The following is a 17,534-nucleotide window of genomic DNA, read 5'->3' as shown; positions in this document are numbered from 1 at the left end:
TACTGTTGTGCTAATAATGGTGTTAACAAGCTGTTGTGTAATATAGTTTAAATAAAACTTGACTTGTCTCATATAAAACATGTTTCCATCTGCTGCAGTGTAGTCAAAAAAAAAAAATTCAAGAGAGAATTTGGGATACAGAGGGATTTATTTGGAAAATACAAAACACATGGAAACGGTTACAAAACTATTATAGTTCAAAAAGAAATATAGATAAGTTAGTGGTGGGGGAGTTGGGAGTGGGGGGTGGATATCTGATAACATGGAACAACACTGATCAAAAAACAAATCAGAGTGATTAGTATTTGCAGTTTGAAGCTCTAAGTCCCTTGGTTTGTTGCTTAATAGGCTGCGGCTGCTAGCTGATGTATTCACTGTGGTCACCAAACACTGAACATGGCTGTCACTACTGAAACACAGAGAGCTAGTGTGTTTAATGGTCAGGACAGAGCCTCTGACACTATCTTATCAACACATAAACTTGTAAACATGGAAACTTTTCTTTTAGGCTTTGCTTTTGTCAGAGCTGTCTTGCTCTGTGCTCTCCCCTCCACTGCCAAACCTCCCTTTCAGCTCTGACGTCAGCACCGAACAGCAGGATTTCTGTGAAAGAGAAGAAAACAAGGCTCAGGGTCTACAGCCATGCGAGCAGCTCAGTGAGGCTGTACAGCGCTGCTTTGAGCTGAATACTAATGCCCACATGCTAACATTCTTGTGTGCGGCAGGTATAATATTTTCCATGTTCGTTAGTTAAAGTTTGATTGAACTTCCTCCTTTCCTGCTTCCTGTATTTAAATATGCTAAAAATGCTTAAAAGATGTTGCTGGGGGTGCTGTAAGAGTGACATATATAGTCACATCTTAAGTTGGTTAATGTTAGCAAAATGCTACCTAATTAGCTAGCTAGCTACATCAATCATTTGCTCGTTACTTACATCTGATAGCTAACGATAGCAAACAACATCCACATCAGTCATTACCTAGCTAGTTTCCTAACATTTTGCTAACAATAAGATGTGACTGTATATGTTGCTTTCATGGGTCCTCCAGCACCATCTTTGAACCATCTTCAAACTTTAGATTTCTTTTTAACTTAGATTAGCTAATGCTAGCAAAATGCTTATATAGCTAACTATATAAGCTACATCAGTCATAACTTAGCTACTTTGCTCCAAAGTAATTTTCCCCTGAATTCTGTGGGTCCAGGAGAATCAATTTGTATAATCCACTTTGAATCTAGATCATTTTCCCACTAATTGGAATTTTAATCTGCTTCTATGCTACACCTGTCACAAATTTTGAGCAATCACCACCAAATTTGGGACAGAACATCTTTAGACCAAGCCAGAACACACTGCTTTTACATATTTTTTATGTTTCATACAGTTTTGCCATATCTGGCCTTCACTTTGGTACCATTTGGCAACAGGTGGTGCTGTAGCAGCATCATCTAAGTAAAAGACCAACTGACCAACTGACCGACAGACACTGCCATCCCTACAGCCATGCTGTTAGCAGTCTCCCCTACCTTGCCACCCTTAGCTTGGCTGCGGGCCTTGGATAGGAGCTCAAGCAGTGCCAGCATGAGCCCAACAGCCAGTCCCAGGCCCAGGAAGAGGAAGAGGCCCCGCAGGTCGTGGGGCTGCAGGGCGTCAGAAGCGTGGCCGCTGTCTGCGCCTATGCAGCTGCTGGCCCACCACTTGTCCTGCAGGCACGTCAGATCACCAGACTCACTGAGCTGGAGGATGGCGTTGGTGAGGTTTTTGACCAGCGAGGAACCTGATGAAGCAAAGAGAAGTGGTGTGACGGAAGGAAGAGCAGAGGTGGAAAGTAACTAAGTAGCACTTAAGTAGATTTTTCAGCTATCTGTTTTTTACTTGATTATTTATTTCTCCAACAACTTTTTACTTTTACTCTCTATACGTTAATATCTGTGGGTTCTACTCTTTACATTTTGAAAACAGGCTCATTAGTCTAGTTATGAAGCATTTGAGGGAACTTACTAATTATTTTTATTCTCTATCACTGCGCATCACCCTCTCAACATCAGGACTGATTTGAATGGATGGAACAACAACACATAGAAAGGAGGATTGCTTGGTGCATCCATCAGTGCACACTGAGAATGAAGAACATCAACAACATCCTGTCAAGTCTGAGCGACTCACCCAGAGGTGCTGCGATGGAGTAGCCTCTCATCCCGATGACCTCCTGTGAGCGGGTCAGTTTGCAGTAGCGAGCCACCGCCAAGTCCAAAGACACCGCTTCACCAATGAAGGCAAAGTTTCCCTCCTGGGCGCGGCGAACACCCTCCTCCATGTTGGTCACGAAGCTCTTCTTACGCTCCATGTGCTGGTAGATACGGCGGTACACAGGGTTGTTGGAATGCTGGGAGAGAAAAGAATGCAAAATAAAACAACTGCATATTTATTTTTGGTTTTATCATATGGACAAATAAAGAACTAAAACATGTTAATTCGTGTGTCCAGCCAGCAATCATTTTTTTAGAATGGGGACAAATCATGTCCTGCCAAAAACTTAAAAAACTATTATCACTAATACTTCCAATTTTTTGGTGGTATGCTTTATTGTTTTAATTTCTAAACTTGCTCTTTGTTAGAAAACAGGCTCATCCCAGATAAGAATTCACAACTTAACAATTCAAACCATTTAAAAATGTATTAAAAAAAAAAAAACTTAAACTAAAATCTAAAACTTACAGTATCTCTTTAATATATGTTGATAAAGATTCATAAAATGAGTTTACATCAACAAATAATTTCATGGTATAGCATGTTTTATATTAAAATACTCTCACTTTTGGCTCAATAGAAAGTTTAATGCCCAAGAGTTTGATCTTTTCCCAGTATAACTGAAGAGTAAAAATCAAAACCTCCTCAACATACAGTTTTATCCCAGTTCTTAAGAATGAAATATGCAGCTCTGTCATCACTATGAATTCTAATGACTGTGCCTTAAAGAACATCATGGTGGATCCAGCCTCCACTGTGCCGTAGTCCAGCACATCCTGGTTAGCCAGATCTTCGAAGCCTTTAATGGAGATGTGTTTGTTGTTGGAGTGCATCAAGGAGGTGAAGTTGCCAAAGTAGCAGGCCAGCAGCAGTACAGCAAACAGCCACCAGATGGCGCTGATTAACCGTCCAGACGGGGCTTTAGGGTGAGGACCGGCACCTGCAGAGACAGAGACAGCAGTCAAGTGTCTGCAGTTGTAGAACAAAGTAACCAGTGACTGGAGATGCTGCCTGGCTGTAAAAACTCTGAAATATATCCATGAAATCAATTCATGCTCAGTTTGAAACAATGAAGGCTTTCTGATGATGATCTGATGGAACTAGATGGCGCTCATATCCTGGAGGTCAAAGCTTCAAAAACACAAAAACACATCTGAAAAACTCAAAGAAACATGACCCATGACTCAATCATGACCTGTGGTCTGTAAATATCATGAGTAACTGGGTCATGATTTCTGGAAAGTCATTGCTGGTAAGTTTTCCAAATGTGTTTTTGGTGCTTTGAGCACCACAAGCTGAGTGCCATTTAGTCCCATTATATTGGAGAGAACAGACATCTCTACAGCTGATATCTCCTAAACTCTGCAACTCACACCAAAACTATCTAGATGGATAAACAGCACTACAGGTAAGAGGAAAAAAATATATAGTATATTTGATTTTGGGGTGAACTCCCCTGTTAAAATCAAAATGATATTCTTCTCATTGTCGGGACATAAAATGAAAACAAGTGGATCATATGAGGTAATGCATGATGCGTCAAGTTTATCAAACCATCAACACACTGAATATGTTCATTACTGCATCTTAATTGTTGCAAAATAATGAATAATAAAATAGGTGTTTGACATGATGCAGAACAACAATTTACTTGAAACCCTGCAGTTTTATTTAATTAAACGAAACTAAACTAAATATAGATAATGTACTCTAGAGTATAACCTCACACTATAGTACTCTATAGACATTGTTCCATACTGTACAATAATGAGGCTGCAGTGCAGCATTTTTATTCTGAGAGCATACAGAAAGAAACAGCCAGCAGCAGTGTGTATATGTGTGTGCGTGTGTGTGTGTGTGTGTGTGTGTGTGTGTGTGTGTGTGTGTGTGTTTGTGCATGCCTGTGGTTCAGTTTAACAGACTGCTGTGTTACCTTGCAGGGTGAGAGCTCCTGTGATGTACCAGAAGCTGTGCAGTAAGGTGAAGCTGTGCTCCTGTGTGTCTGGCTCAGCCCATTCAGTGGGACTGATCCTGCAGACAAATAAAAAGCCTCACAATCAGCGTTGAGATTCATACATACAGTATAAATATGTCTATTTACTGAAATATAACTCTCATGTCTGTGGAGTGGAAGCAGTGGCAGACTCAGGCTGTTGGAGTGGCAGGGGCAAAAAAAATACAAAAAGGCGCCAGGCTGTGGAAACGCGTCAGAGCCCCTCTACTTCAAAGTGTATATATCTTTTAAACTCAAACCATCATCAAGATACAAAAACACAACGATCTCTTTGTGGTCATTTTGTGTCTCTTTCACAGTCATCACATGTCATGATTTTTTACACTTAAAAAATATACATATACATTTCTGTTGGCCAGATAAATCTGATTACGGCGCCTTGTTTTCTTGGCTATGTGCAAATTGGTAATGCATCTGAATCGGTTTGGTCTCTGACAAAAATACCAGAAGAAGAATGTTTTGAGCCAAACACAAACAAACAAACTCTTAAGTTTTCTAAAGTTTTGCCCAACTTTATTCTTTAGTTGAGGTAATTTACTTTTCTTCTTTAGATAAACTGGAATTTTTGGGTTATGAAATTTAAAAAGTAATGAATTAAAATTTAAAAATTTGGCACCTGAAAATGAAATGATTTTGATTGAAAATATTAAAATATTAACTATTATTCACTTTCACTGTAGAGAATGGCAGCCTCTCTTTTGTCTTTTGATCCCTTTTTCAGTCATTTAGGCCCTTGTATTCTCCATTTACCTGCCTGTACAACATAGACCTCTTCAATATTCATCAGTATTCATTCATTGTGTTTATTGTTTTTGGGAGTTTTATGTTAGTCACAACTTGGGTCTATGGAAGTATATAGTTTTTACTTCAAACTCACAGTAACAGCCGACATAAACGTGGCCAAAACATGACGAGTGGCTGAGAATATCTTTGTAAATTGCAGCATTAAGGTTGTATTTTTGTGTATTTTCATCAGATTTACAGTTAGTCTTAGTCAAGGAGTAGGACGAGAAACTCAGTTGCACAATCGGTTATTGGAACTAGGTAATAATGGTGATATTGCTATATATATATATATACATATATACATATAAACATATATTACTAAGCAAGGTTAAAAATGTTAATGTTATTTTTTCCTTTAGTACATCTTCATTTGACTCAGGAATGGTGATAGAAAAGGGTTTAAATACAATAGATTCCTATTCTTTAGCTAATTAGCTTTCAAAACTGACCAGAAGTATGTACACAGTCCTTGTGGTTGATTCATTTTGGGAATGTGATGTTAGGTATTTCTGCCTAAGAATTGCCTGAGCTGCACCCAGCAGACCTTCTGTTTGAGTGCTGGAAGCTTCAGCTCTGTTTCCACTATAGAAAAATAATGGATGTAACAAACAGTTTGTGGGAACATTTTGAAGCTTGCACTTACCTGCCCACCAGGAATATGCAGAGGCCTGTCAGCAAGAATGCGATGAGGATACCGACCCACATGTCGGTGGAGAAGGGTGCCAGCAGGCTGAAGGTGCTCTCCTCAGCTGCCAGGTCTTTGCGCAGGATGAAGCCGATTCCCGTTTGCATGAAGGGGGTGGTCATGTCCACATACTGCTCTCTGACTGCAGTGAGGGTCAGCGGGGCCACAGCCAGGTCTGCCTCCTGATGGAGCACAGAGTCACACGTAGACACTCAAAGATCATGTGGTGGCAACAATCCATATCACTTCTGTCAGATCTGAGTTTAATCTGAGAAAACATCCATGTTTTAATATCTGCCAGCTTGTAGGACGGGACTGGTTTGGTGTGTTGGTAGGATTTTGGGGAGATATAGCTGAGTGTCATCAGCATAGCAGTGGAATGAAACGTTATTTGTCTGTATAATGTGGCCATGCTGGAGCATAAAAAGTGAAAATAAAACTGGTCCCAATATTGAATCCTGAGGGACTCCACAGTTTATTGAGAAGAAGGGGGAGACATGGTTACCATTAGAAACAAAACATTTTCTTTCTCTCACATAAGAACAAAAACATTTCAGAGTTGTGTCACATATAACGACCCAGTGCTGCATTTTTGTGCTCAACTGTGTTAAATGCTGCACTTTAGCATGGAACCTGGTGAAGTATGGAAACTTCACTGGTATCAGCCTTTCTTACAAGATTATCACACTAATAAGTGTTGTCTCACTAGTGTGATTCTGTTTAAATCCTGCCTGAAATTTTGGTCATGAAAATTCTTGGACCCAAAAAACAGGCTCATGTTTGAGGCTAATAAACCTAAAACTTACTAAGAACAGATACATTCGGTCTATGACACTACACACTCTAACATGCATCTTCTGTATCTTCTTGACTGTCTCACATTGTTAGTAGATCCAGTAGAGCTGCATGGTCAGTGACTCACCCCTCTGATGACCTCTCCAATCATGCCGTTCCAGTTGCCGCTGGAGTCCATGCTTCCGTAGCGGCTGTCCTTCACCAGGTGCACTTTGTACTTGAATCCCAGCTTCTTGGAGAGCTCAGATATCAGGTCGATGCAGTAGCCCTCCAGCTCAGTGCCTTTGCTCATGGTGTACGGGTCTTGCTGAGGAAACGGAACAAACAACCTTGTATTAATAGGGACGGAGAAGGATGATTGTGGGACAACTGGGCTGAGAAGAATTAAGAGGATACCTATTTTAAAACTGAAGAAATTGCAAAATCAAATTGCTCTCAAATTTTGGTGATTTTTAAACAGACAACACAGTACATTAAGTTACATATTTAAGTACGTAAGGTGTTATAATTATCAGCTGCAACTAACAGCCATCCACATAATGTTAATGGACCAGCCATTTCCAAACTTAAGAATGCCCCAGCCCACTCTGAAACCTGAATATCTTCTGTGGCCCACCCTAACCTAGATCAACATACTATATAGATTAATGGTACCATCGACAAGGTACAAAATACTTCCTGGTGTTTATGTGACAGGTTACCAAATACATGTAACATCTGTTTAATTAGGTAAAATAAATGAAGTATAACACAATTTAAACCCTGTGGCTTTGTGTTATTAGGTCTGATTGCCTTCTTAAAATTCATCTTTAATTAATATTTTTATGGTCATTTGAAACTTAGAAAAAATTAAACTTTTTATTTCTCTCAATGCCCACATGCAGTGCCTTTAAGGCCCACCAGTGGGCCATGTCCCACACTTTGGGAATCACTGTAACCTAATTATTAACCACTAACAATGTGTTACAAATATCTGGTCCATCTCTCTGTGTATATAGTATTTATAAGGTTATAATGTGTGCAATTTTGTTAACTATGATACAATATATAATTTAACTGATAAAATAACAAATTATAGCATTACTAATAATTATTATATTTATAATTTTCTTGTTTTCTAACGGTGAAATAACTTTTAACTGAAGTTTAATTAGCAATTAATTCACCATTTATTCATGATGTTTATTATAATGTGTTAGAGAGTAGCCTGCTATCTTCAGTGGAGTACAGTGGCACCTAATGTCTACATGTACCAGGATGCATTGCACACATTCCTCTGATGCCAGCAGTAATGCATAACACCACTCTAGCCTATAGCTATTAATTTGTTGGCCAACATATAACCTTATTTGACAATAATACTCATCCTGACTTCCCAAAGACAGAAACTAGAAATACAAGCTGAAGCAGCCTGTAGTTCATTGACATCACTGGATGCAGGAAGAACAACCAATTTTGCAGCAGAAAAGCATTTTCTCAGTCTATACAGCAAAAAACACACTGAGGAAGTTATTGCTTCAGCTGGCTTCATTTACCATCAACACTGACTGGACACCCAAATGAAAAGTTCCAAACTGTCCCTTTAACTTTGTGCAGTGCTTTGAGTTTGAAGTGGGGAAATCTCAATGAATAATATGATAGAAATGATGGCCAAGCTTCCAAAATAAGAGCATTCTTGTAATGAACTGAAGCTGTTCTTTCAAGTGTTGGTTGAGCCAAGACGACTGGCTCACAGCTGGACAAGGCCACCGCCACTTTGGCATTCTAGTCTGGAGAAAAGGTCCAAAGAAAGAAAACCCACCTTTATAGTGGTGATGGATAACTCCTTGGCATCTAGAATGGAAAAAAAACAAGCACCACAATAAATTCTGAATTCTTGTAATGAAGCAAGTCAACGTAATCAAGCATGAATATCAGCACAAAGATGAGAGGATTTAGTCTGAGCCAGTTCTCTGGCTGATTAGTGGTTTGGTTTCATGTCTACAAGCTTATGTGCAGAGCAGCCTCTGAAAGCCTAATCAAGCCCATTGTTGCTTTGAGTCCCCTTCATGCCTTTGCTTTGAGTCCCCTTCATGCCTTTTTCTCTCAGCCGCAGCAGTAAATAAGCCAAACAGCCACTGCAGGACAATGACACTGTTGTTGTCGGTTGTTTTTCAGCAGACCTGGAGAAAAAGGCTCCATACTGAGGGGACAGTTGTACCGTACAATGAGAGGGGTAACTAAACCCTTATGGGGGGATCAAAGTGAGGATATGTCCTTAAGATCTGTGTAAAGCAACGATAAATGTGTTCTCAGTTTGTCCCGCCACAGAAACGTGTTTTTAACCACCCAGGCCTCAAAATCATGAAAAAATGAGCAGTTCTCTGCTCTGAAACACTGGGGGCGTGTCCACTCCACCGTCTCAGTGTCATGGACGCTCCGTCCGGCAGCTTTATTGGACATGTCCAGAAATGTGTGAGCCACCAGAGCCAGAGGACGGTGACAGGATGGTATTTTTTTTCTTCTGTGTCAGGTTGTTGGAACTGAAGTGAGCTGAAGTGAACTGCTGGACTGATTTGGACTGAGAGAGTCACTGAAGGACTGTTAGGGAGGGTGAGGGGAGGGGATGTCATTTGTGTGTCGATTCATGGGGTTTAGTGTTTAGGGGACCATGACTCCGGGGCTCCTTAACCCATATTTCAGGTCCATGAAAAAAATCTGTCAAACTCCACAATTCAGTGCTACATACTGTAGTTCTCTGTCTTTTCACATGCTTTCAGCAACTGATTAGCATATTAACAAACAACAAAAAATTAACAAAAAAAATCAGAAAACTTTAATGCGGTATTATCTAATTAAATATGTGCTAATATGTATACGGCAGCATATAACTGCAATGCCAGGAAAAGAAAAACAGCTCAGAATCAAGATATAACCTGAAAACTTTCACATTATGTTATTACTTAATTTGTTATAACCTTTACAATAATAATATTTTTTATTTTTATATAACAATAATATAACAACAATATAATGTGATGTGTTGTAATAATGTTAAAATATTAAACACTGAAGTTATGATGTTATGATGTAATTTATTGCAATACTTGTATAATTGTAATAATGATTGTTGTTTTTGTTGTTTTCTAAAATTTTCTGTTTGAATATGCAAATGATTCATTATCTAATGTTAACTTTTGTTGAATTTAGAAAAAATCTACTCATGTAAACAGACAAAGTGTTGTTAAATAAATATGGTGTGGAGGCAAAAATAGACCAAAATCTCAAAATTGAGCAGTGCATAAAAAAACAATTCTTAATTACAAGTTTTCTGACATTTTATGTTTAAATATGCTAATGAGGCATTATCTAAAGTTAACTTTTGCTGAATTCAGCAGGAATTGAGACATGCAGATAGACAAAGTGAAATAAGTAATAAGTAAGTGAAATAAACACCTGAATGTATATCAGTGTTCAATATTATCTTCCCTCTAGTCTGAAAGAAGACGTGTTACAGGAGCAAAATAAACCAAAATCTCGAAATTGAGCAGTGATGAAAAAATCCCTTTAATTAAAAATATGATAATGGTCAATATCTAATTATGTGTATACAGCTGTGTATTGCTGCTGCGCCAGAAAAAGAGAAACAGTTCAGGATCATATTATAATTATAATGTTAGTAGTTATATTGTTATAACATTATAATACTAAACTTTAAGTATCAATCTTGTTAGAACTTGAAATATTTCATGGTATACTACAGCATGAACACTTATTGTTATAACAATAAAATAATGTGACGTTATAACAATATGCTATAAATGTTTTTGATGTTATAACACCAAACATTTAACAGTCTATTGTTAGAACAAGAAAAGTTTAATGTTAGAAAGTGATATGTTTGTATGTTGTAAAAACATGAAAAAATGTGAAAATAACAGTTAACAATGAACTTACAATGCCATCTATTATGGCAATTATTTATGTATTAATTAAATGTTTAAATATGCAAATGAGGCATTATCTAATGCTAACTTTTGGTGAAGAAATCTTCACCACGCTCAGTGTCGTCAAATAAACACTTGAATGTGTGTGTTGGACATTTTTTTTCCTTTAGTCTGAATGAAGACAATGCATGAAAACACAATGTTTTTGTGTGTAGTGTCTGGCCTTAAGGATGTACTTTGCAAGTATTCTTCAATCCGCTCTTCATCATGTACCCAGAGCAGGGCATGACCCCCACCCCCCTCTGCCCCTACCCCATCCCCTGACATTACCCATGACTCTCAGAGTTGTTTTCTCTTTGCCATCACTGTGACCAATGGCATTCCCAGCGTGTCCAGCGGGCCCTAACATGCCCTGCCAGGGTCAGTCAGAGGAGAGAGGGGGGGGCAAGCGGAGGTGCCAGGGGTGCAAATCCTTCATAATTGCATGCGATAACAAAAGTGGGCCCGGTGGGGTCATATAAAGCCCATGACACTCCGTCAGCCTCCTCTAGAGAAGATGGCAGGACCTGCGATCTGCGGAGATGCCTGTCAGCTCACCGCCTGCCCGCGGAGTCTTCCTCCCCACACGGTTAATTGATTTATCACAGTGCTTTCTGGACCACAGCACGGCGGCAGCCCCTCCACTGGTGAGAAATGGGATGCTGCCACACTGGAAGGTCCCCCCCTCTGTGCTTTGATAGGACTCCAGCAGTCCAGCAGGGCCGGCGGGGGAAAGAGTCAAGTGTGAGGAATGATTTGGGAGCGTGACCCCGTCTCATAGGTCAGCCAGAGCCCGCTGGCTCAGAGCTGGACTGTAACCCTGCAGACAGTCAACAGAGGCAGGGCTGCCCCGCTGGAAGAGGAACTGATCTCATGTCTGTCATGGCTGATGGACATGGACAGAAAAATAAAATGCATGGAGCCATAAACAGTGGTGTGCACAAAAATCAAAATGACTAGTTCACATTTATAGATTATAATTTAGAATTTTGAGTAGTTCAGTCTCAAAAGTAAACTAGGTCAATGTTCATTTCTTCTGTTTTTTTAAAAAACATTTTTAGATAAAACCTCCTCCCACAGACTCCAGAGTCTGTATAATAACATCATTCTAAATGGTGCACGATATTCATATTTTTGTGTTAAAACATGAATATTGAATGGCCAGGATTACTTTTAGCTTTAGTTATTAACAACAATTTGAGAGTGTTTTGCATTACAGCACACAGCAAACTTGAACACCAACATACTGTTGAAATTTTAAACTGGCAAGTCAAAATTCTGACTTTCAAGTTCATGTTCATGTTGTTTCAAGTGAATGCGCCATAATGCATGAGAACTGCAGGAGACGAGACAGAGAAGATGAGCAAATATGATACGGATCTATCTGTTTTTTCTCAGTGTAACACAAACTCCAGTCTGCAGTGTAGTCCTTACATTTCATGCTACATGATCAACCAAAGTTTTTTATATCATCGCCACATTTCTGTCCATATTAACACGCTCCCACTCTCTGTGCTGCCATCACACTTCTGTTTTTATCATCTGGCGCTTTTGTCTCTCTCAGAAGTGAACGTCGCTTATGTTCACATTCGTTAATTGCAAACTGATCCATTCACTTCACAGAAAATATGAGCACGTTCAATGAATGTTACTTTTTAACGCGTTCATGCACAACACTGTCCATAAAGCTCCAGAGCCTGTCAGAATGTAAGATGATTAACTGGCAAAAATGTTTCAAAGAAACAGAATTGGGTCAAAGTATGAATTAAAGGAGCAGTATGTAATAATTGCGCATCCAAAAATGAGCATGTGTCCAAATAGCAAGTTGGAGCCATAGACTGTATATTTAATAGGTAGAAATCCTATTTAATTTATGATCTATGGTTGAAGCGTGTTGTTTCCTGTCCCCTCCTCCCTATACTTAATGACAACTGAAGACAAGCGCAAAATTGAACTTTGACACTGACAAGCAACAACGAGTCCTCCACTGTAAGTTGATCTGCTTTTAATAACTATGAATTATCTTTAAGTGTAAAGTTAAGCCCTTCATCCTGAAAATGAACACCCACTGCTCTGAAATAACACACCGTGGACGATGAGTTCAGTGACTGCCTGTCTCACTGTCTGCCAAACTCCATTAACATTTTGCTCAGTTATAAACATGTATGACTTCTGCAAGATTATTAATGTAATAAGTTTCTTACAACTCATAAACAGTACTCATTTGGCAAAAAGTCTGCATTAATCTGATATAGTTCCACCATATTGGAGAGAAGACATCTCTACGGCTGGTGCCAAATAAATTTAGATGAATAAATAGTACTACAAGTAAGAGGAAAAATATGTATTTTTGATTTAGGGGTGAACTGTTCCTTTAATATGAAACGGACAAACAAATACAGTTGTTCCAGCTTGAATGACTGTTGCGTTGTTGTCTAAGTAGCCAGTTTTTCCATGAAGCATGTCTCCTTAATTTCTGGTGGCATATCATGGTCATTTAATGATTTATTACAGTAAATATATTACAGATTTCACCTTCCAGGTTAGGAAACTGAAACACTGTAAAATATCATTAAATGACCACAATGAGTCATCAGAGATCAAACAAAAAGTTTAGTTGAAATACTTCACCTGCTACAGCCGCGGTGTCCCCCTTCAAAATTTCTATTCCAGACCGGAATAACTGTTTTGTACTTCAGTATCACATTAATCAGAGTTCAAATTAATGCAGAATTTTCACCGAATGAGTAAGTTTCTGTTTATGAGTCATAAGAAATAATTAATAATGTTGTAGAAGCTGTAGATGTTTCTAACGGTTAAATTGAGCAAAATGTTAATGGAGTTTGGCAGCAGTAAGACAGACAGCCACTTAACTCAAAGTCCAGAGTGTGTTAATTCATAGCAGTGGGCTTTAGTTTTCAGGAAAACAGACTTAACTTTACATTGACAACCAACTGACAGTTATAAACAGTTGATTAACTTTGTCCTCGCTTGTTATTGTCATTTTACGAGGTTGGTGCATTCTGCACTCCTGCAGTGATCCTGCAGCCTGCCTGTCTCTGTTGTGTCTGGGGAGGAGGAGGTGGTGAAAAACAACTACTTCAACCATAGATCGTCTATTAAACAAGGTTACAACTTATTTAATATACAGTCTTTGGCTCCAACTCATTATTTGGACTGCTGTACTCATTTTTGTACACTCAGTTAGTTACATATGGCTCCTTGAAGTGTACACAGATTGTAGTGAGTGCGCTAATTGTAGTTCTTTGACAAACTCTGGACGTAATGAGGTGATGCAGAACTGTCAAATATGAATGCAGTTCCAAAGGATGTAATAATCAGCTCCACCTCCTGAACCAGCAAACACAAATACAAAGCTGGCCACAGTGTTCTGTATGAAGCATTAAACAACTGCCAGCAGGCAGACTGAAATCACAGTTTTCAATGGTGGTGCTGGCAAACACAACTGTGCCCTGAAGGAACAGACAACCAAATAAAAGATGTCGTCACAGCCGGACAAAAGTTGCATGTCATCGCTGCTGGGCAGAAACCTCGTATGTCCAGAACCATTACTTTTCTGGAAATGAGAAAACTGTGAAACCCTGTGTTTTTAAACTAATGTTTTGCTGCTTAGTTAGTGGCTCTTTTTAATACTTTTCATTGGTTGAATATGTGTAACACTAACAGATGGATGTGAAGGGTGACCAATAACAATGATTTGTGAAAAAAAAATGAGCTACAATGATTGCAGTTTAGAAAAAAGAAGGGCAACACTTTTTTGGGAGGGTTGTTCATAAGACTGTCATGACATCTATCATGAACATGAAGGAGTCTTTACAAATGTTTTCTTTGACTTTTGTCATTTAAATGCCAAGTTAAATTGTTTGAGATTTGTTCTTTTCTTACACAAGCATTTGACAGTGTGACGACACTTAATGACATCTTTATGACAATTGCAAATTGTATCATTGTAATTAAGGTTGAGAAAACATTCATGGCCCAGTTACATTGTGTCATGACATTTTTTGAGATGTATTTGTTTGTTGTCAGACAACATAACCTGTCATAAACATGTCATAATCATAGCAGGCCAAATGATCAAACTGGAGGAGACTATTTCCTTTTGTGTTTACTTTACATAAAACAGTTACATGTCGTTGCTTTTGATTAAAACTGTGTCATGAATATTTTCTTTGATCTCAACAGCTGTGGTACGTTTTGGACTTGTCATAAAGGTGACATTAAGTCTTATCACACTGTCAGGTGCTTTATAACAAAGTCAACTATGCATTAACAATAACAAAAACAGTCATAAGACTCCAGGGTCATGACAGGTGTAATGTGGTATGATGGTTATGATGGTGTCATGTTAGTCTTATGCACCCCCCTTCAAATCAAGTGTTACCCCCTTTAAAAAAAAAAAAAAACTGCAAGCATTTTATAATTGGAGGGTTTTTGTTTGTTTGTTTGTTTGTTTGTTTGTTTGTTTGTTTTTTCATAACTTATTTGGGATTAATTTTTAATTTTTCAATTTCATCTTGAGTTCCACTGATTGATGCACATTGGAGCTACCTATCATCATATCATCTATCATTTCCTGTCAGTACCAACTCACTGATTGATTATGTTTATTTCTACTATACAAATGGATTATGGTTTATTAATCAAGAAAATAATTGACAGATTAATTGACAATTGCAGCTTTATAAAGCAGTACAAGTAATGAAATCTAAATAATAATCAGGGTTCTTCACAAGCTCTCCCAGGCCACATGAAATTCAATAAATTTAGTAAGTTTCCTCAAAATTATGAGTGTCTGAGTTATTTATTTATTTTTTATTTTACAGTGTGTGGTGTATTTATACAAAAGAACCACGTTCATATTGGAAACCCAAATGTGTTAGCAGGACTCAAAAAAAATAAAAATAAAAAATAAATAAATAAATCAAAAATACATAACTTCCTCATGGCCTGCAGTGCTGTTTATCCAGAGTTTTAGAAATATTAGCTGTAATATAATGGGACTGAATGATAAAGCACAAAAAACAAACAAACAACAAAAATAACAAAAACAGTAGTTCTAGTACATTCTTCTGCAGTAGAATGTACTAGAACTTTCTGGAACTTTCTACTAGAAAGAAAGTAGTTCCTACATGAAACTGCTCACAACAAGGTCTGTGGATTATTTTGAGTAACTGAGTTATGATTTCTGGAAAAACACACTGGTTTGGATTTTTTTCTTTTTTGAATGCTTCGAGCACTACAAGCCGGGTGCCATTCAGTCCCTTTATATTGGAAAGAAGAAAGACATCTGTGCAGCTGATATCTCTAAAAGTCTGCAACTCACACCAGAATTATGTAGATTGACTGACAGCTCTACAGGTGGGGGGAAATATATGCATTTTTGATTTTGGGGTGAACTGTCCCTTTAAGTATAAAAACTCATTATTTCATGTTCAGTAAAGTTCATATTAATTGAAAAAAAAGAATTTAATGAACACAAAGAGTGCTACTGGCAGTCAAGACTTTTAAGTTAGTAGGACTTCTACAATTTCCACTACTCATAAATTAATTTGTCCAGTCTTATTTTTCACAGTGCATCATGTGTTGCAGTGCCAGGTGGTGTGTTTTCTTCTTACCTGCAGTGATTGTCTGGGCAGTCAGGGCTGCCACGCAGAACACCAGAGCCACGCAGCCTTTCATGTTGCCACAACCCTGAAAATAAGACTGATCAATACTTTCTTCTACTTCATCACTTTTTTCTGAACCAACCAAAAGCATATGACATTTGTAACAGTTTCAGGGATGCTTGATTTTGCTGTACATTTTATTGTGATGAAAAATACTGCAGATAATAATAAACTCACATTATGCTGCAGAACAAAAGTTCTCTTACCTCAGTTAGGTCAAAACCTTCACTTATGTGCGCTGGACAGCTCCAGAAAAAATGAGTAAGAAATTCACAGGTCTTGCAAAGTGGGCAGTGGGACGGTTTGTGTGCAGAGGAGTGTAGTGGGGGTTTATATGGGGGAGCACAGGGAGGGAGGAGATAGGACCTCAGAGGGGGAATAAACTCATGATTGTTTGGCAGAAATTTTTGGCAGAATAAAGTCTGGGGAGAAATGAAATAAATGATGAGAGCCAGATGTGTCCTAGTGTTGAATTATTCCAGAACCTGCTGCATGTTCACATGTACATTTTGAGGCAACCCGTGTTTTTCTTCCAATGAAATGTACTGAATGAATTACAATGTACTGTCAGTGATGGGGGCCCGTTTTGTTTTCAGTCTGCTGCTGGCTAATGTGATGAAATGACTGTTGCCACACTTGTTTTCATATGGTTACATAACAGGATGTAAGAAAGAGGGAGGCGGAGGTGGATCAAGGGGTGTGGGGGTACAGACGGATGGAGTGGAGATCCCAGGGAGTTTGTTTTGGAGCACATTTTGTCTCCCTCTCTTTCTAACCGTGAGAGACTCTTCAGCAGCTCAGGGTGATAAATCAAACAAACCAAAGGATGTTCAGACTCCTCCAACCCCACAAACTCATATATAACACTAGAAGAGCTCATACTGCACATCCTGGACAGGTAACAGATGGTGAAGCACCTACTGCAATGCCACCACAACTGCCAGATTTGCAGTGTTATGCCAACATTAACACGACCTCCACATACGTTGTCCTGAGCTGAAACAAAATTTCAAACTGAAGCAGTTGTTGATCACTTGCAGCCCCTAGTGGCCGGTTAAGAAGAGTGAGAAGTCAGCTGTCAGTGGTCGTATAAAACAGAGCAGTCAGAAAACAGAGTTACTGCCTCACAGTTGTTTGTCTCCACCAACCAGTCAAGTTTACATTACAGTTTACATCCATGTAGTGTGGTGAAGTGTAGTGTATGAAATCATGAGTTAAGGCCAAAAATGTGTTTAGTGAGGTAATGGTGTCTGTTGACTTTTGACCACCAAAATGTTATCAGTTCATCCTTTAGTTAAAATGAACATTTGTGTCAGGTTTGAAGAAATTCCCTGAAGGTGTTCAAGGA

At 38.6% G+C, this 17,534-nt stretch overlaps 1 protein-coding gene across 1 annotated transcript; it reads right to left on the bottom strand.

Annotated features, from left to right (window-relative positions):
* Nucleotides 1–129: 129 nt before the first annotated feature.
* LOC146325713 (putative glutamate receptor) lies at nt 130–16,543 on the bottom strand. The gene is made up of 10 exons (XM_084721860.1): nt 16,393–16,543; nt 16,136–16,211; nt 8,333–8,364; nt 6,659–6,838; nt 5,695–5,918; nt 4,185–4,282; nt 2,974–3,191; nt 2,168–2,387; nt 1,528–1,778; nt 130–603 (listed from the first exon to the last, which is right to left on the bottom strand). Exons 2-10 carry the CDS (start codon nt 16,197–16,199, stop codon nt 505–507), a joined length of 1,386 nt encoding a protein of 461 aa, XP_084577986.1. The 5' UTR covers nt 16,200–16,211; nt 16,393–16,543; the 3' UTR covers nt 130–504.
* Nucleotides 16,544–17,534: the final 991 nt, after the last annotated feature.

The sequence above is a fragment of the Lutjanus erythropterus genome, chromosome 6, assembly GCF_056507025.1.
Source record: "Lutjanus erythropterus isolate fLutEry1 chromosome 6, fLutEry1.hap2, whole genome shotgun sequence".
Taxonomy (NCBI): Eukaryota; Metazoa; Chordata; class Actinopteri; order Lutjaniformes; family Lutjanidae; genus Lutjanus; species Lutjanus erythropterus.
The sequence above is the reverse complement of the archived record's forward strand: the minus strand, read 5'-3'. Positions and strand labels throughout refer to the sequence as shown.

Excerpts from the sequence above, each read along its gene's own strand:
- LOC146325713 (XM_084721860.1), bottom strand. The coding sequence starts at position 16,199 with ATGAAAGGCTGCGTGGCTCTGGTGTTCTGCGTGGCAGCCCTGACTGCC. Across the intron at positions 8,365-16,135 it reads TGCCCAGACAATCACTGCAG|ATGCCAAGGAGTTATCCATC; the intron begins GTAAGAAGAAAA and ends TTTCCATTCTAG. Across the intron at positions 2,388-2,973 it reads CCACCATGATGTTCTTTAAG|CATTCCAACAACCCTGTGTA; the intron begins GCACAGTCATTA and ends TTTCTCTCCCAG.